Source organism: Notolepis coatsorum (assembly GCF_963971535.1).
Source record: "Notolepis coatsorum genome assembly, chromosome: 13".
NCBI classification, from domain to species: domain Eukaryota; kingdom Metazoa; phylum Chordata; class Actinopteri; order Aulopiformes; family Paralepididae; genus Notolepis; species Notolepis coatsorum.
In genome coordinates, this window is record NC_140177.1 from 59,712,537 (window position 1) to 59,730,888 (window position 18,352).

General features: G+C 40.3%; 1 protein-coding gene across 2 annotated transcripts in view; it reads left to right on the forward strand.

The window, feature by feature from the left end:
• Positions 1–18,352, forward strand: part of vps4b (vacuolar protein sorting 4 homolog B) — a 57,834-nt gene that overhangs the window by 22,215 nt on the left and 17,267 nt on the right. For both annotated transcript variants that reach the window (XM_084327526.1, XM_084327527.1), the window contains 2 exons: positions 1,721–1,877; positions 3,075–3,223. In XM_084327526.1, coding sequence (XP_084183652.1) covers positions 1,721–1,877; positions 3,075–3,223 — 306 coding nt within the window. The remainder of the gene's footprint in view (positions 1–1,720; positions 1,878–3,074; positions 3,224–18,352) is intronic.

Sequence of the window (18,352 nt, forward strand, 5' to 3'; positions counted from 1 at the left end):
ACCCCCAAGTTGATACACACTAGGCTGTGGGCCCCTGCTTGATACAACTTTGTCTCATAGATATGATTTAGGCCAGAATTCCACAGCTGTCTTTTTTGTATTTTATTTTTTTATTATTTTTTTAAACAAACACATAAACAAACATGACAACACACAATAGGATATACAAATACACATATGCTCCAGCTCGTACCCCCCTCTCCCGGACCCCCCATTGGATAATCCAACCATTATAATTTGTTCCTAACCAGACACTACCATTATATGCTGGCTTTTATTCTCTCCACCACTTCTAACCACATTGCCATTTTGGATTCATTGAGACCCAAAATTCTAGCTGTTGATATTTCTTGATAAATCACATCGAGATATGTAAGAATCCAGACCTTACGGCACATTTTTTCCGGTTGAAACCATCGTGATGCTATCGGCTTTTTAGCCACTGTGATACCGGATAAAACCAATCTCTTTAGCTGTGGAGGTACTGCATGCTCAAAGACATCATTCAGCAGTAATACAGAGGGGTGTACAGGTATATCCAGAGTTAAGAGATTTGACAATTGCTGGGTCACTTCTTTCCAAAATATCTTAACTGGTGGGCAGTCCCAGTACATGTGCATAAATGTCCCTTCATCCCCATTTGTACATAAGGAGCATTTGGAGTCTTGTTTAAGACCCATTTTGTTCAGTCTTATAGGAGTTAAGTATGTCCTGTGAATATAGTTAAGATTGATTTGTTGATGGTCCGGGTTCCTTGATGCAAGGCGTACATTTGCCCAGGCTTCTTGCCAGTCAAAGTCTATCTCCAGGTCTGGTATATCCCTCCTCCAGACTGAGTCTAGATGTAGGGTTTCATACGAGGCCGTTAGTAATTGATGATAAAAATCTGAAACAAAACCTCTCGATGTCTCTCTTTCATAGAAGAATTTGTGGTATCTGTGGTGTACAATTGGTATCCTTAATGGAACACCGTGAGCCTTCAAACATGCCAATAACTGTGCGTAAAAATAATATGAGGACTTGGTGAGATTAAATTTTTTGCATATCTCATCAAAACTACAAAAACCCTGTTTGTTGAAAACGTCTCCTAACAGCTGTCTTTTTTGTAGTTGAGGAGATAGCGGTGGAGAAAGTGAAACCCATGGTCAGAATAGTCATTCTTACACTGAACAAAAACGCAACACATTTGTTTTTGCACAAAAAAAATCACAAGTTGAAATCCGATCTTTCTATATACACAAAGGGCCTATTTCTCTAAAAAATGTTGTTCACAACTTGTTTAAATCTGTGTTAGTGAGCACTTCTCATTTGCCGAGATAATCCATCCACCTGAGGTGTGGCATATCAAGATGCTGATTAGACAACATGATTATTGCACAGGTGTGCCATAGGCTGGTGGTCACAATAAAAGGCCACTCTAAAATGTGCAGTTTGATCACAGCACAATGCCACAGATGTCGCAAGTTTTGCGGGAGTGTGCAATTGGCATGAATGTCCACCAGAGCTGTTGCCCCGTGAATTTAATGTTAATTTCTCTACAATAAGCTGTCTCCAAATTCATTGTAAGTAAGTACGTTGGATGTACTGCCAAATTCTCTGAAATGAATTTGGAGACGGCTTATCGTTTCAGTATATATAAACTCACTGTCATTGTGCTAACCTCTAGTGTCTAGTCAGTGAAATGTTAGTGAAAGTAAACTGCTCCTGTGCTCTCTGTCAGGGAAGAGAACACCATGGAGAGGGATCTTGCTCTTTGGGCCTCCAGGCACAGGGAAGTCCTACTTGGCTAAAGCCGTGGCCACAGAAGCCAACAACTCTACATTCTTCTCCATCTCCTCCTCCGACCTCGTCTCCAAGTGGCTGGGAGAGAGTGAAAAGTGAGTCACCTGATTGGTTAATAGTTTCTACTGTCATGGAAACAACGGGAAAGAGTTTGGGAAGTGGCACTGTCCAGGCTTGGAAAGCTTCTGAGAAATTATATGCAGTGTATACTTCTTTCAAGTTTTGTAAATGTTGTTAATTTTAAAGGTCGGCTCCACTCAAAAATGTGTTTTTTTTTTGTCTACAGTTAACTCCTCTTGGAAGCGTGACTTTGACTATTCAGATTGTTATTTGTGCAGAACTTGAATTTCTCTGTACTTTCTCAACATCGGAGTATCGTCAGAGATACTCAATATTAAATGACAAATCGCAATGGGAGCAAAAGTAAAACTTGATCGGAACATCCCTAAAACAACTATTTATTTTTGCAGTTGATATAGTTAGTTGATAATATTACTGGAAGTATCACAATAATCTAGACATATGAGTAGTAGAATTAAAAATAAAGGGTTGAGTGAAAAATGCAATTTGACATAAACATCTTAGGTTTTACATCTTTGGAACCCCCTCTGGAGCCAAAAACAATGTTGTGGAATACCAAAGTTGGCCTGCGACCCTACTTTGGGCACCCTTACTTAAAAGTATATGCCTACATGACTGCCTTAAAAGGTCCCACCTACAAAAAAAAAAGGGTTCTAGTTAACTCCTCTTGGAGGCATGACTTTGACTATACAGATTGTTATTTGTACAGAGCTCCCTCGTCACATTCTTCCACTCTGTACTTCCTCGAAATCTGAACCGCCTGTGTGACGCAACTAATCCTGCAAACCTATCATTGTTGCTATTGCCCAGCTGTCATCCAGGAAATGCTAACTGCTAACATGAAACTCATATTATAAGTTGATGCATCTAGTGATCTATGCACAAAAACAATTATTTAATAACATTTTAGTTAGTTTTAGTTATTCAATATACAACATTTACTGTTAAAAACACATGTGTTTAACATCAAGCTTGGTAGATCTAGCTACCTCTGAAGGCATAACAACCCACTTAACAATTTCCCTGCTTACATGAGTCCCAAGTGATGATTGTAGCTAATCAAAACAAGAACTGGGACATCAAATCCCACTGCAAAATGTATCAGAGAAACTGTGTTTTTGAGCCCTGTGGGCGGTGTACACAGAAATGCACTAGATATAGCAGCACCACACTGGTATTGTATTTCTTGGACTTTCCTTTCTGCTCTACAGGTTGGTGAAGAACCTGTTTAGTCTTGCAAGGGAGCACAAGCCCTCCATTATCTTCATTGATGAGATCGACTCCCTGTGCGGGTCAAGAAGTGAAAACGAGAGCGAGGCCGCTCGTCGTATCAAGACGGAGTTCTTGGTCCAGATGCAGGGTGAGTGAGGGTGATTCACCCTTCAGAAATGTTTGCGTGCGTTTGATGACCCAGAATATCACATGCTCTAACAGATTAAAATAAGTCTCAAAGCTTCCCATTGTAAAACATAAATTGTACACTTAACCCGGTATCGGGCCGAGATTTATTTAACGTTGCACAAATGGATCAATACAGTCCGTATTAAGTGATGTTGTCTTTCTTTTTCAAATGTAGCCAAGAGTAAAGACCCTAACCCTATCAAAACGGCAGCAAAATATGAGTTTATAAAAAATCTCTGTACATTGCATCAGAAAACGTTTGATTTAGACGTGAGAACAGGAAGCACTCATGAAATTGTTGTAGTCCAGAGAAAGAGGAGACCCAGGGCTTAATTTAACCACTTATGGATACCCCACATTTTGCATAAAACGGCTGACGATTGCGTACCCAAAGTAATTTGCAATTTATTATACTTTATACTTATAGCACATGCATGAGTCTGGTCTCTTTTGAAAGGTAATATTCTGACAGAGTGCTAATGAAATAGAGTTAACACATTCGCGGCCATTCGATTTCCCCATCTAGCTCTAGCTGGGCCAGGTTTCCATTACATAGTTTCACTGTGCGTCACCTTGTTTGTAGAGCTAAATCTATATTTTATATTATAGCTATGGATACAATTCTCCACTTGCACAACCTGAAAGTAGGCACTTCCGGCTGACTTCCGGTTGCGAATGGTACTTCCTGTCCCATCCAAATACATTGGTTTTAGCTACTTTTCTCCCGTTATTTAAACAACTTTGTCGTCACAGAGAGACAATGAAACGTTTGTATTATTATAGTATAGAATGTATTTAATAAGCAAACGTTTGTCAGCAGGGTTTTTGGGCTGCATTTCATGTAAAAACGTTCACTGTTGGGGAGCTCCAGTAGCTCACCACGTACCGCGAGTGCTATTTCAGCGCCGTGGACAACCGCGCTTGCGCGGATCTGGGGCTGAGCGCGTTCGAATCCCGGACGGCAGCCGTGCCTTTCCCAGAGTGTCTTTCCCCCCCATCTGAACCCTTTCAGCCTGCTTCTGTCGGTCGAACTTGACCAAGTATGAATGCGAAGAAAAAGCGATAAACGATAAAAGAACCAGGTGACTGGTCAAAGTTTAAAAAAAACAAAAAACGTTCACTGTTAGTTTACTTGCTCACGCTAATTAAGGCTAATGCTGGCTAACAGAAGCTAGCGCAAGAAACGACGCCGCAAAGTATTGTTTATAGTGCATTTCTTGCCACCTTATAGCATTTGTACATTTGTATGACAGTCTATAATGCTCCCGTGAGGTTTTTCTGGACGTTTTGGTAATGATTTTCACTATAAAATCATATTTCTAAATGACAGGAAGTTGATAAACTGGCCGGGATAGCTTTGAGCTAACGATCTTTTCCATTCTAAACGTAACGTTAGTTGTTCAAAACATTACCGGTCTATATAATTTGTTCCTCAACGTTATATAGACGGGTAATGTTTTGTAAACTAACTGCAGCCTGCTACAGTTAGAAGCTAACGTTAGCCAGCAAGCTGCAGCCTGCTACAGTTAGAAGCTAACGTTAGCCAGCAAGCTTCTAAACGTAACGTTAGTTGTTCAAAACATTACCCGTCTATATAATTTGTTCCTCAACATTAGCTTCTAACTGTAGCAGGCATTATGTGTAATTATGTGTGTCATGTTATGTTATGTGTATTATGTGTAATTATGTGTAATAAATAATAATAAGACAAAGATAGTTGTACCACTGATCTATAATCATGATTTTGAATCCATTGTTTGATATCTGAAGGAGTTAAGAGTATTTAAACCATAAATCACGTGACTAAAGCATAATTATGAAACTGTATAGCCCATATCAGATAAAGTGATACAAATTAAATAAAAAAAAAGAAGAAAGGCGGGGAGAGCCCGGGAGATTACGGTGACTATAAAATAAATATCATCCTAACCATGAACTACTGTAGCACTCCATAGGTTATAGATATGCTTGCCATAGTTTTATCCGGACTACTCCATTCCAACTCATTGTGGGGGTTGGGGGGAGCCCCAATATTTGTGTCTGAAATCAAAGCTGGACATTTCAATCATAAAAACTAGTCTTTTAATACATAATAACCTATACCAGTATAATGTGAAGTGAGCCAGGAAAAAAAAATGGGGAGAGAGAGAGAGAGAGAGAGAGAGGGAGAGAGAGAGAGAGAGAGAGAGAGGTCCATCAGTCCGATCCATGTGTAGGGTGGGCAGTACCTTTAATCCGCGCCTTTCAGAAAGTCTTCCGCTTCTTGTGGGGTCTTGAAAGAGTGCTCCTCGCCGTTGTGTGTAATAGTTAGTCTCGAAGGGAAGCGCATTTTAAATCGTATCCCTTTTTTGATGAGCTGATCACACACAGTGTTGTATTTACGTCTTTCCATCCTGGTCTGATAGGAGATGTCTGATCAGAAGTTTATTGCCCTCGTAGTTCAGTACGCCTTTCGCCCGTGCTGCTGTCATAATTCGTTGTGCATCTCGCATAGTTTGAAATTTTATGACCACAGGTCTGGTTTTATCAGGCTGGATGTCTCCTGCAGCCCTGCGACACCTGTCAATCTTCACGCTGCCTTTTTCTGTATCGATATTAAGCAGAGTTGGAAGCCAGGTCTCGAAGAATTTAACAGGTTGTGTGCCCTCTGTCCCCTCTTTCAAACCCATAATACAAACGCTTTCACGTCGGCTTTGATTGTCGCCGTCGGCATCTTCCGCCCGCTGTTGCAAAGTCGTCACTGTTTTTTCCAGCTTTTTCAGTCTGTTTTCTATTGTTGATGAGTTGTCCTCGGCCGCTGAGATGCGGGATTCCGCCTCTGTAATGCGTTTGGTATTGTCTGACAGTCGGCTATTAAAGCCCTCCAGTGTTGCAGTCAGGGCAGTAAGCTTTAGGTCCATCAGGGCACTTATCTTTTCAGTCACATCGCGAACCACACAGGCAGCGATGTTTTCCCATTGACTTTCCTCGCCGCGACCACCCGCAGCGCCAGGTTCAAGTTCAACGTCGGCGTCGACCTGTTTGTTTGTCGCTGAGCGAGTTTCAATTGCGGTGCGTCCTTGTCCTTTCTTCTTCTTTTCCTCGTTGGTTGACATTATTAGGGTTACTTCAACTCTACCATGGATTAAAACTTTGTTGACTATAAGTAGTGTTTAAACTAACATTTTCGCGGTGGGGTTTGGGGAGAACAGCAGAAGCGTCTCTCTCACACTGACGTCATCACCGGAAGCCCATTATGCACTTTCAATTCCTTGTTGTTTTCAACACAGATAATCTCCACGTGCTTGTTGTAGAGAGGTGGAGTCGAGGCGCCGCTTACTTTCGTTTCATTGGAATGGAGGCGCAAGATTTGAGGCAAAAAAATTAAATAAAAATACTTTTTTTTTTAAACTTCGATTTTTTTTTTATGTTCGAAGCTTGTGCCATCGAACGAAGCTTCAAAGTATTTAAGACAGCCCTACTTTATACAGTATGTATGAACCATTAATGGGCAATTGTCAAATGTCTCTGTATAAATCACGTTTGTGACTAAGCCATAGAGATGCTGTGTTTACTAGCTTTCAGCACGGCAGTTTAGCCTATGTATAGCTTATTATTAGGCTTTTCAAGTTATTTTCTATTCTTGCGAATAGCATTGTGGACATTTTCTAATGCTCGTATAAGGAACTGTAGTCACGAGAGCCAGCATAGCTCGTCCAACGAACGTTGGCATCAACGGCACGACCACAGCACTGACAGGAGCCACCGCAGCACGCTACACCATGCCCCACAACCATCGACAATCGCAGCGAGGATCCCCACTGATCAACGTCAGCCAGCCAGCCCCAACTAGAACTACAGCTCGCCAGCTACACAAGCCAACGTCAGCCGAGTTCCCCCTATGCAAAATGTGCCAGCCAGCCAACGGCAATCAACAAAGATCCCCACTGCAACTGCCGATGGTTATGATAACTAACTAATTGCAGTGAGGATCTTTATTGACCAACGCCAGCTAGCCAGCACACGCTGCCAGAGTAAACTCGGCTAACGTTAGCCCACACAGCTAGCGAACCACAACTCCAGCCAAAGCCAGCCAGCCAACGGCAATCAACAAAGATCCTCACCGCGACTGCCGATGGCCACGACAACCAACGCTGCGCGCCACAGCAGCCCCCATCAGCACTGCAGTCGTGCCACCGATGCCAACACTCGCCGGACGAGCCATGCCAGCTCCCGTCCCAACTAGAGTTTGTTGTTCTTCATTCCAGAAGGTTGCTTCCGGTAAACTAGCGCAACGTCTCCACTGACGGCAGTGCTGTGCTCCAATAGGAAGGCATTCGCATGCATAAATGAATAAATAAAAAAAAGTACAGTTTTCCCCCAACGCAGTATAGTATCATTTCAAACACTCTAGTACCGCGGTACTATACCAATACCGGTATACCATGCAACCCTAGTGTGTGTGTGTGTGTGTACACACCTGCACACTCATACACAGATACAGTAGAGATACTGTAATATAAATAAATTACAACATTAAGTAACATCTCTAATAAAGATGACGGGTGACAAATAAATGTTTTGGCTCAAGTGAAAAAGTTAAGTGGTAAAGGTAGAACCATTTGCATGTTCTTGGTATCTAGGGACATCTATGAACCTCAGTGAATGTATTCCCAGTGTCAGAAATATTGTGTCTATTACTAGACTTGCTTAAATTGTGATGAAACAAAGGAGAATATGAATTATGATTTTTCTTTGACAGTGAATAACACAATGCTAAAAATGACCAGACATGAATAATAGTTAAGTACCTTCTTGAGATCACGTGTACAAAAAATCTAAGCAAATGGATAAAGGAAAGATTATTAAACAGAAGGTTTTGTAGATACAGTACTGAATTCTGCCATCCGGACACATTATATTATACAATATAGAATATCAGGCTATATAAATGACCCTATTATACGATCTGAGATCGCTAAAGTGCAATACCGGCCGCATCCTACCAGGCGGCGGTATCGAGCACCATTTGAAACCATGTGTATTGGGCTGTGCGTCGATGAAATGCCTTCGGGCGCTCTTTTCTAATAACCTGAACCTAGGGCTTCACCCGATCGCATTGAATAGTTTTCGGGACCCCCGATTCATTATGCTGTGGTGGGTTATGTCGTGGGCCAAATGGACATACGATCTACCAGATGGCAATCAAATAATTGGAATATTCTTTTTGGAATCCCACCGGCCACAGGTAAGAGCAATTTAACGTCAATTTCAGCTTGATTGTGCCTTGTTCTCATAGCCATCGCCCTGATCAGTATGTTGTTGTACTAACGATTGCCATTATTGACAATCAATTAATCAGAAACGACCCCCCCCCCTTTCATGCATTCATGATGGAACATAATACCGATCATATGCATTTGAATTTTTTATTGTAGCATGTGTAGGGACGAAATGCCAATGGATTTAGTATAATACACGTTGCGGGCTATTACTAGCTTCCCAGGAATTACCATAGACCGCTCTAAAACCATACTTATATTCACCACGGTATAAATGGGAATGTATAGATGGAAAAATTATTAATTTTTTACATATTGAACGATAGATACTCAATGTCAAATGGGCCATAGTATTGCATCCATAGCTATAATATAGAATATAGTTATAGCCCTGCAAACAAGGTGACGGACTCCATTGGTTAGCCATATCCCGGAAACAGCGTGGCAGCCAATGAGTTAAGGAGGTTTGAACACACAGAAGTAAATGTTTTGTGTACTTGCATTTCTGTTTACTTGTTGCCAGATGCCTGTTTTTGGGTTCCAGCTGAGAGGTAGGAGCTGGAAAACATAACGGTTGGCATAGCCTGAAGTCTTAGTCATACAGGTTCAAAGTTTATAAAAATTTGTGTTTTACAAAGGTTTTTGTAATGTGTGTACCCCAATAATTCAGCATGATTATCCAAAATGGCCGTCCACTCATTCATTCAGACGCGCAAGTCAAAACAAATAACTTGTTGGTCTTCTTCTGCCCCTTTCTGGTTGCAATCAGCCCTCAAGCGCTTAATGGTACTACATCTAGATTTAAACTGGCATTGGAAAGAGGAGATCTGTGCCTTTAAAAAGAGGTATCACTTGACCATAATAAGGGCATTTATAGGCCTGATATTCTATATTCAATATATATATTTCATATTGCATATGGCAGAATTCAGTACTGTATCTACAAAAAAACCTGTAAATTATCTGCCCTTTGTTCATTTGCTTAGCTTTTTACTATACTTCAAATGAGTTGCTGAATGATCTTTTTGCTTTTGATCTTTGTTAGCATCAATCAATCAATTCAATCAATTTCTTTAATGACCACCCAGCCAGGCTGGTGGAATTTGGTTTCAGTGCATAGCATAGCAGTTCAAACATAAAAACATAAAAACATAGAACATATAACATCACTTACAGCGTACATAAAAGAAAACACAATTACATAGATACAGTTCAGAGTTTGTCTATGTCCATGTCAGCAGAGGTAAGGGGGGTTGCAGGGGGTACTACAGGGAGGGGGGGGGGGGGGGTGCTACAGGGAGTTCAGTGTCCGTATGGCAGTGGGGAAGAAGCGGGTTGTTTTGGTGGTCAGGGATCTGTAGCGCCTCCCGGAGGGCAGCAGCTGGAAGATGTGGTGTGCTGGGTGAGTGGGGTCGGAGATGATTTTCCTGGCTCTCCTGATTGTGATTTGGCGGTGGAGTGATTCGAGAGAAGGGAGGGGGGTGCAGATTATTTTTGAGGATTTATTGATGATTCTTTGTAGTTTGTTTTTTGAGTGAGTGTCCAGATTGCTGTACCAAACAGTTATGGAGAAGGTGAGGATGCTTTGTATGGTGAGCATGGTGTTATTCACCGTCAAAGATGGGAACAAAACGAATAATCATTTATATTCTCCTTTTGGTTCATTACAATTTACTCAAGCATAGTAACAGACACATTATATCTGACACTCCATAGATGTCCCTAGATACCAAAAACATGCAAATGGTCCTTGTAGTTGTGGAGCAATTCTTCATTTACGGTTAGGGTTTAACAGGTTAAAGGAACAACACCAACATTATGGGAAATTCACTTTCTGTCTTCAGAGTCAAAAAGTTAGTCCTTGTTTTTCAGCATTTAGCTACAGGCATAGATTTTTTTTTTTAAATCTTTATTAGATCAATTGTATGTAATGATAAACAATGTTGTAGTAACTGGTGGGTGTTATATTATTTCAAGCTAATAAAGTAGCTATAATGAGTCAATAGATAAAAAGCAGTAATGGCATGTAGGTTACTCACCCTACTTATGTACAGTAGGCATCCACACACTACACAGCATTTACAGACATAAATAGCTGGCTCATCTTCTACTCTGGGTATTCAGTAGGTGGTGTCAGAGAGGCAACTACCCATGTGACCTAAGGATAGTAGTACCACACTTGAAAAAGACGTCAATAATTTTTAAATGTTCAATTGCAAACTGAATCAATGGTTGTTGTTTTTTTCTGGTAAATTAATAGTTTAGAATTTAGATTAATCGACTAATGGATAAAACTAATCGACAGATTAATCGATAACAACATAATCGTTAGTTGCAGCCCTAGCGTTCAGTAGAAAGCTATCCGGCTGCAAGCTAGCCTAGCTTGGCACAATGAATGGAAGTGGACACCATTGGTAGCCTAGCTTAAACTCCAGGAGAGGTGTTAGTTGGCCTGTACCTAGGCTAACCGATACGGTCTGTCTGCCTCCATAAATTCTTCCCATAATGTTGTAAAACAGTAAGTATGCTACAAGTAGCTGTTAACTCAATGGGGGCCATTCACGTAATATTACGTGATTGCCCGACAACCGTTGGGTGCCAGACCACGTAATATTACGTTTTTGGTTAATTTTTTATTTTATTTTTATTTTAACACATTCAGAGCCACGCCAATATTACCAAATTAGGCCGTTCCGTGCCAGCGCTTTAGTCAATGGGAGGACAGGGAAATTTGCGAATGCTTAAACTATATCTTAAATTATGGCTATGGGTCTAATACACCCGTCGCTTATCAATGACTTGCTTGCAGTCAACATGTACAAATCGGATTGTTTTTTCATTGGTACATTTCCGTTTTATACCGTTTTGAATACGAGTATAGTTTTGGAGATGTCTAGTAATTCCAGAGAAATCCGCGATAATAGCTCTTTAGTGGAATACACAAAACACGGTGTAATTTTTCGGCTGATTTATGAATAGTTTTCAAATAAACGCTCGATTATCGATAGTATGTGTCCTTATGCACGCTAGACAAGCGGGCTGAAAAATCGATTATCCATGACTTGGTCAGCGCTAACGTTACGCACACACACACACTCCGATGGTGGAGAAAAAAACATCTGATTAACCCAATACTGGTAAAATAGAGTCCTTACCTCACATCAGATGTTCTGCAAAAAGATTAATCCAATTCCTGATCTCCATTCCAAATATTGATCGCGTTTATTGATCCAACGTTATAGTCAAACACATAATCGACCCTTCTCCCAGCCTCGCCAGTGAATGTGATAACACGATACTGCTTGCCCGAGAAGGGAAACCCCGGACTGGAGTTTTTTTTCTGATGCACAGTCCCATCCAATCCAATGATGTGCAATACCATCTGGGAGACGATAGGTGGCGGTATTTGCCCTTTTCGAGCTCAGACCCATTCCCAATGATAACGTCAGGCTGGATGGATGAAAAATGTATGGATATCGCTAATAAAAGAAATAACGATTAAAACCAGAGTTTTCTCGGGTCTTGGCACGCAACGCATGGCGAGTTAACCCGACTAGGCCTAACAAAAATAATAGTTGGTTTCAGGTTGGTTGTCAGTTTGGCCATGGGTAGGTAGGGAATTTATTTTATTTTATTTTTTTATTTTATTCTTTCCCACGGCGACTATGGATAGGGAATTTCTTTATTTAATTAAAATGTTCACAACAACATGGATGCATGTACTCTGCCAGCATGTTTAATATCCATAATACTAAATGTTTGACTAAGATTTCTATGAAACTTTATTCTAAAAAAAAAAAATCTGATTTTTTTTTTTTTTTTTTTTTTTTAATATATAATTTTTTTTAAAAACTCATAAAATATATTGGGTCGCACCTAAATCGGCAGGGTCGGTCGGCAACCTGAAACCAACCATTATTTTTGTTAGGCCCTAATCTCGTGGTTGGCACTGAATTAGTTAATATCCTATTTAATGCCAGGGACCCGTATGTTGCCGTTAGAAGCCCTACTGCAACGCCAAGGGTGCAGTACCAGCCAGATTCTCCCAGGTGGCGGTATCGAACTGCAGTAAACCTTGTTCCAGACCCTTGTGTTACACTGCACGGTCTCCGGGCGCAGATTTTTACTACACGGCAAGGCTATATGTTCAATCGGTCGCATCAAAACGTCTACGGGACATCCGATGCATATGCTGTGATTGATTATGCCGTGGCCCTAATCGACATTGGATGTACCAGATGGCGATCAAACAATTGGAATATTCTTTTTGGAATACTCCCGGCCACAGGTAAGGACTATCTGACGTAAATTCTTTTTTTTTATAAGTATTTTTATTGCACATTACTTTAGTTACATTCCATAATGATGCACACATGCAATCTTATTTTTTCTTCTTGTTCAAAAACAATTGTACAGCGGCATATAACAAAAAAGATTGAAAATACAAATAAACATTCTTTCATTTGGCGGATTTATACATACAAATAAACAGGATAGTTAAATAAGCTAGATTCTTGCTGGGAAATAAGAAAGAGACCAAAAAATCTGAGCATTAGAAAAAGGCCAAAAGCCAAGACAAAACGGAGAATATACCTTCAGACATTACTGTAATAAGAGTAACACTTTGAACTTATATATCATCTTCATCCTCCCTCAGACCCTTTAAGTAATCCAACACCGGTTCCCATGTCTTATCAAACACCTTTCTCCGTCCTGTATTTTTAAATCTAAGCCTCTCTAAGTAGAGGGTCTCACCCAGCTCTCTCATCCACATTTCAAATGAGGGTGCTGCATCAGACTTCCAGAGTCTCAATATGAGCTTTTTAGCCAACACAGCACCTAGATATATCGGCCATTTTTCATTGCCAGAGTACCTAGTAGCATCGTCGCTAGAGCCCAAAATGGCCACTAAGGGGCATGGTTCCCACTGTTTATTAAAAGCTTTTGAATAAAAGTCAAATATATCAGACCAGAACGTGTGTAAGTTGGGACAAGACCAGAGTTGATGTGTAAGGGTACCATCTTGATTTTTACATTTGTTACACAGTGCTGATACGCTAGGACAGTGGTTCCCAAAGTCGGGGTCGCGACCCAAAGGTGGGCCGCGAGCAGCCACGGGTGGGCCGCGAGATGATTTAAAAAAAATAAATAAAAAATAAATAAAAATAAAAAATAAATATTTTTTTTATTTTTTATTTTGAATTTTTTTATTATAATTTTTTTGTCAGGCCACTGAACTTAGAAGCAGGCCAGGACAGTGTTTCTAGTTGTATTCTAAAATACTATTCTATTGTATTCTAAAATGTGACTATATGGTTTTATATTAACTTAATAAATAAACAAAAACGAAAAATCTACTTATTTCAACGAACATTTCAAACTAAATAACAGATTATGCACATAAAACGCTGAAAACAACCGAAGCAACAATAGTATTTTAATGAGGCTATTATTATTATCATTATTATTTTGCAACAAGTTAGCCCTCTCATAAATAGCACATATAAATGAATAACTAACTTGAACTAACTTAATAGGATTGAAGTGATATTTGGCGTAAAAAATCGGTCGCCTGGCAAAAAAAATAAAAAAGAAAGCCTGACGATGTGCATTGGGCCGCGGCTCTCTGACGCCTTATTTTCTGGGCCCTGGCCTGAAAAGTTTGGGAACCCCTGCGCTAGGATACATCTTATTCACTTTCACCTTTGAGTAGTGCAACCTGTGTATCACTTTAAATTGAATCAAGTTAATTCTAACATTTACAGAGCACCGGTTTCCCAGAATTCCTCATTGAGGGGTATCCCCAGTTCTGACTCCCACTCAGTCCTATATCTTTCTGTGCTAACTATTACCTGATTGAAAAGTGTCTGGTATATTTTTGACACCGCCCCTTTACTACCTGGTCTAACATTAATTATAGTTTCCAGTGCTTGATGCTGAGGAATGTCTGACCATGTATCTACATGAGTCCTTACGAAGTTCCGTATCTGTAGATAGCGGAAATAATTTGTTGACGGTAAATCATGTTTGACCCTCAGTTGCTCGAATGATTAAAAACTGGCCCCCTTGGTACAAGTCCTTCAAGCACCCTATACCCTTCACCTTCCACTGTGCAAACCCTTGATCCATAGTGGATGGCTTAAAGGCATGGTTATTACCGATTGGAGTGTCTGTATACATATTTGGAGCTTTCAAGTATGTTTTAATCCGTTTCCATACCTTCAAGGAGCTATGTACTATAAAATTCCCTTCATATAGTGATTTGTTTATCTTGACAGGGCTATTCAAAAGAGCTAGGAGAGAGGTTCCCTGACAAGCTGCTTGCTCCATTGAGAGCCATGCAGGAGTAACCTCCTCCATGCCCTCCGTAAGGTTAGCACTTCTCCAGAAAGCCATATTGTTTAAATGTGCAGACCAGTAGTAACATCTGAAGTCTGGAAGACCAAAGCCACCCTCATTTTACATAAGTGTTTTTTGCTAATACGTGCAGCTTTATTCTGCCAAATAAAGGGGATTATAATCGAGTCCAACTTTTTGAAATACCGCTGTGGTATGAATACTGGAATTTACTGAAATGTATGTAAATCTCGGAAGAACCACCATTTTAATAGCGTTTACTCTCCCAACCAGTGACAATGGGAGGGTCTTCCAAAAATCTATATTCTGTTTCAACTGTTTTATTTTTAATTTCCAATTCTCTTCAAGTAGGAGTTCAGGTTTTTTTTAGTAACGGTCACTCCTAGGTAAGTAAATCTATCTTCGGTAATCTTAAAGGGGACAGAGTTCAATGAGGAGCTATCCTTATTTAATTGTACTGGCATTAATTCACTTTTATCCCAATTAATTTGAAAACCTGAAAGAGAGCCAAAATAATTAAACAATTCCATAATCGGAGGAAGGGACTCCTGTGGGTTAGATACGTATAACAAAATGTCGTCTGCATACATTGATAAATGATGTTTTGCCCTTTAACACTTTGATCGCCATGGTTCAAATTCATAATTTACCATCCCTAGCCAGCTCTATTTGTCTATGGAGAAGTTCCCCTTTTTTGCAGGGCTATAACTTTTTAAATTCTATTGCTAAATTGCCATTATTATGGCCCATTCAATGTCCTATATCCATTGTTCAGGGTGTAGCAACGATATACTTTTTCATTCACATAATCATACTAAAATATGGTCTAAAGTATAAGTATGTTTTTATCGTTTTCTGCAGCTTTCTCCAGAACTTGATTTATAGCTCCAAATGCATTATATTGATGATCAAATACAGTTTGGTAGCGATCGTTGCCAGATGAAAAATTTCAACTGGACGTGGTTCTAGAAGTTACTACGTATCATCTGATATTGACCGGATGGGCGAGGGGGTGTTTATAATTCCGTGGGCAACGTTATACCATTTGTCTAGTGTGGGTCATATGGTCATCAGAGCAGTTTATATGGAATACGTTAGAAAATAACGCTGGATCTTACCGTATGTTCCTTGCGCTGTTGGGGGATGAGCGTGGAGTAGACAGTTTTCGATTATGGGATGTTGATCCTGATTAACCATTTCCAGGTTGTATAATGCTATATACGTCCAAATAACGTTGTTTATTGAGTTAGGGCGAGCGATTGATTATCCAGTGTGTTGAGATGGGGTCCGGCTACCGATCGCGAGTGCCCGGACGGATTATGGATGAGCACTTCCTGTTTGGCGCGCCCCTCCCTCTTGGCCGATCTGCCGATCGGCCACCGGATGTCGCTCTTGAACCGTTAGACAGTTGAGTGGAGCTTACCAGTACATCTCATGTCTCCGGAGGAGAAATATGATTTCGATCACAGATTTTTGAATTATTGATATCAAAGACGAGTTACGGCGTCTTCGGCAGAATGAGCATGGCTAGGAATGACGTCTAAACACGTCATCGGCGATTAAAGTGTTAATGGAGACAGGTGATATTCTAGGATGGTGTCGAATTTTTGTAGCTAGTGTTTCTATGACTAAATCGAAAAGATAAGGAGAGCATGGATCTCCTTGCCTTGTCCCACGGTATAGTGGAAACTGAGAAGAAATATCCTGGTTAGTAACTACACTTGCTGTGAGGTGAGCATACAAAATCCGTATTCAGTCAATAAATACCTTCCTGAAACCAAATGCCTTTAGGGTCACATACCGTAATTCCTCTAATAGTAACCGGTATTCAATTAAAAACAGGGTCTCTATTAATGACCGGGTGCGCTGTTGAGCTAAGCAATTATAAGCCGGCCTCCTAATACAAGCCGGGTTTCATGTATATTAGAGCAATTACGGTATTTCCCTCAACGGATTTACCATAGGCAATATATTTTGTTATTGTTGTTATATGCTGGCCTGGCTGTGCAGTAAATACCATATAATGGTATGGTGTTAATGTTTACCAAGAGAGTAAGCCTACCTCAGAATTGTATAAAACGAAGTTATTATTATTATACCAGTATTGTGATTGCACTATTTTACTTTATTTAACTTTTTTTGACCACCTGTAATTGCACTGTTTACTACCGTATTTCATACAGTACTTGGTTTCAATAAATGAACCCAGTACATTTTACTGGGTTCAAACTGACACAAAATGTTGATTTATTCATTATGATCTGTTTGAAAATTAGAAATATACATTATACATATATCTACATACATATATCTCTTATACATGCCTCCTCCTAATACAAGCCTGGTATCCGCTACAGTTGAAACAAATACAAGCCGGGGTTACTATTAGAGGAATTACGGTACATATATGGCCACTCGACCTGATCGAAGGCCTTCTGAGCATCCACTGAAATCACAACTGTCTCTGTATTGTGTTTCGTATAAAGTATATTGAATAAACGTCTTAAGTTGTAATAGATATGTCTATTAGGAATAAAGCCTGTTTGATCCGGGTGCACTATCTTCTGAATGTGAGCTTTTAACCGCTTGGCCAGAATCTTGCTAAGCAGCTTTGTTTCAATTGGAATCGGTGACACAGGTCTGTAGGATGATGGTTCTAGCTCATCTCTGCCCTTTTTTAAAATTAATGAAATATTTGCATTATACAGCGTTTGAGGAAGTCTACCATCCGATGCGGAATGCTTAAACATACGAAGCAGCAGCGGAGATAGTTCCTTAGAGTAGTGCTTGTAGAATTCTGCAGTAAAGCCGTCAGGGCCAGGTGCTTTATTGTTCGGGAATTCTGTAATTGCCTCTACTATTTCTCCTATGGAAATGTCCCTTTCCAGTGCAGCTTCTGCCTCGCCATCAAGCTGAGGTAGGTTTAATTCAGAGAGAAATGCCTTAATAGTAGGGCTGGGCGATATGACGATATTATATAAATATCGGGTACAGTTAATTAACGATACACTTTTTCAACGTATCGTGGATATCGTGATGTTTTGCCCAAGAGGATTGTGTCGCGTCAATCTGTCCACACGTTACTCGTTCATATCTCAGCCCGTGCTGAGATATGCCCATTCCGCGGTCTGTTAATAAAGTTTTCAATCAGACGGATGTATGGAAAGGCTTTTATTATAACATTCGTTGTAGTAAAATCATTATGCCTCATTTAGTCATCCTGTTGAGCACTGGTCTCCTACTCGACGGCCGCGGGGAGCTAACGTTAGTAGCTTTGTTGACGTTGTTCAGCCACAGGACATTCAGGAAGTAAAAAACTAGGAGCTTGCCGATTGGTGCTAAGAACAGCAGGGCGGGTGCAAGCGCTGTGACGTAATTGGCAGACTCGACTGTCAATCAAAATTATATGTTTCCGTCAGAATGAATGAGTGAAGACTTTGTTAAAGGGTTGCAGAATGGGTACAATACAG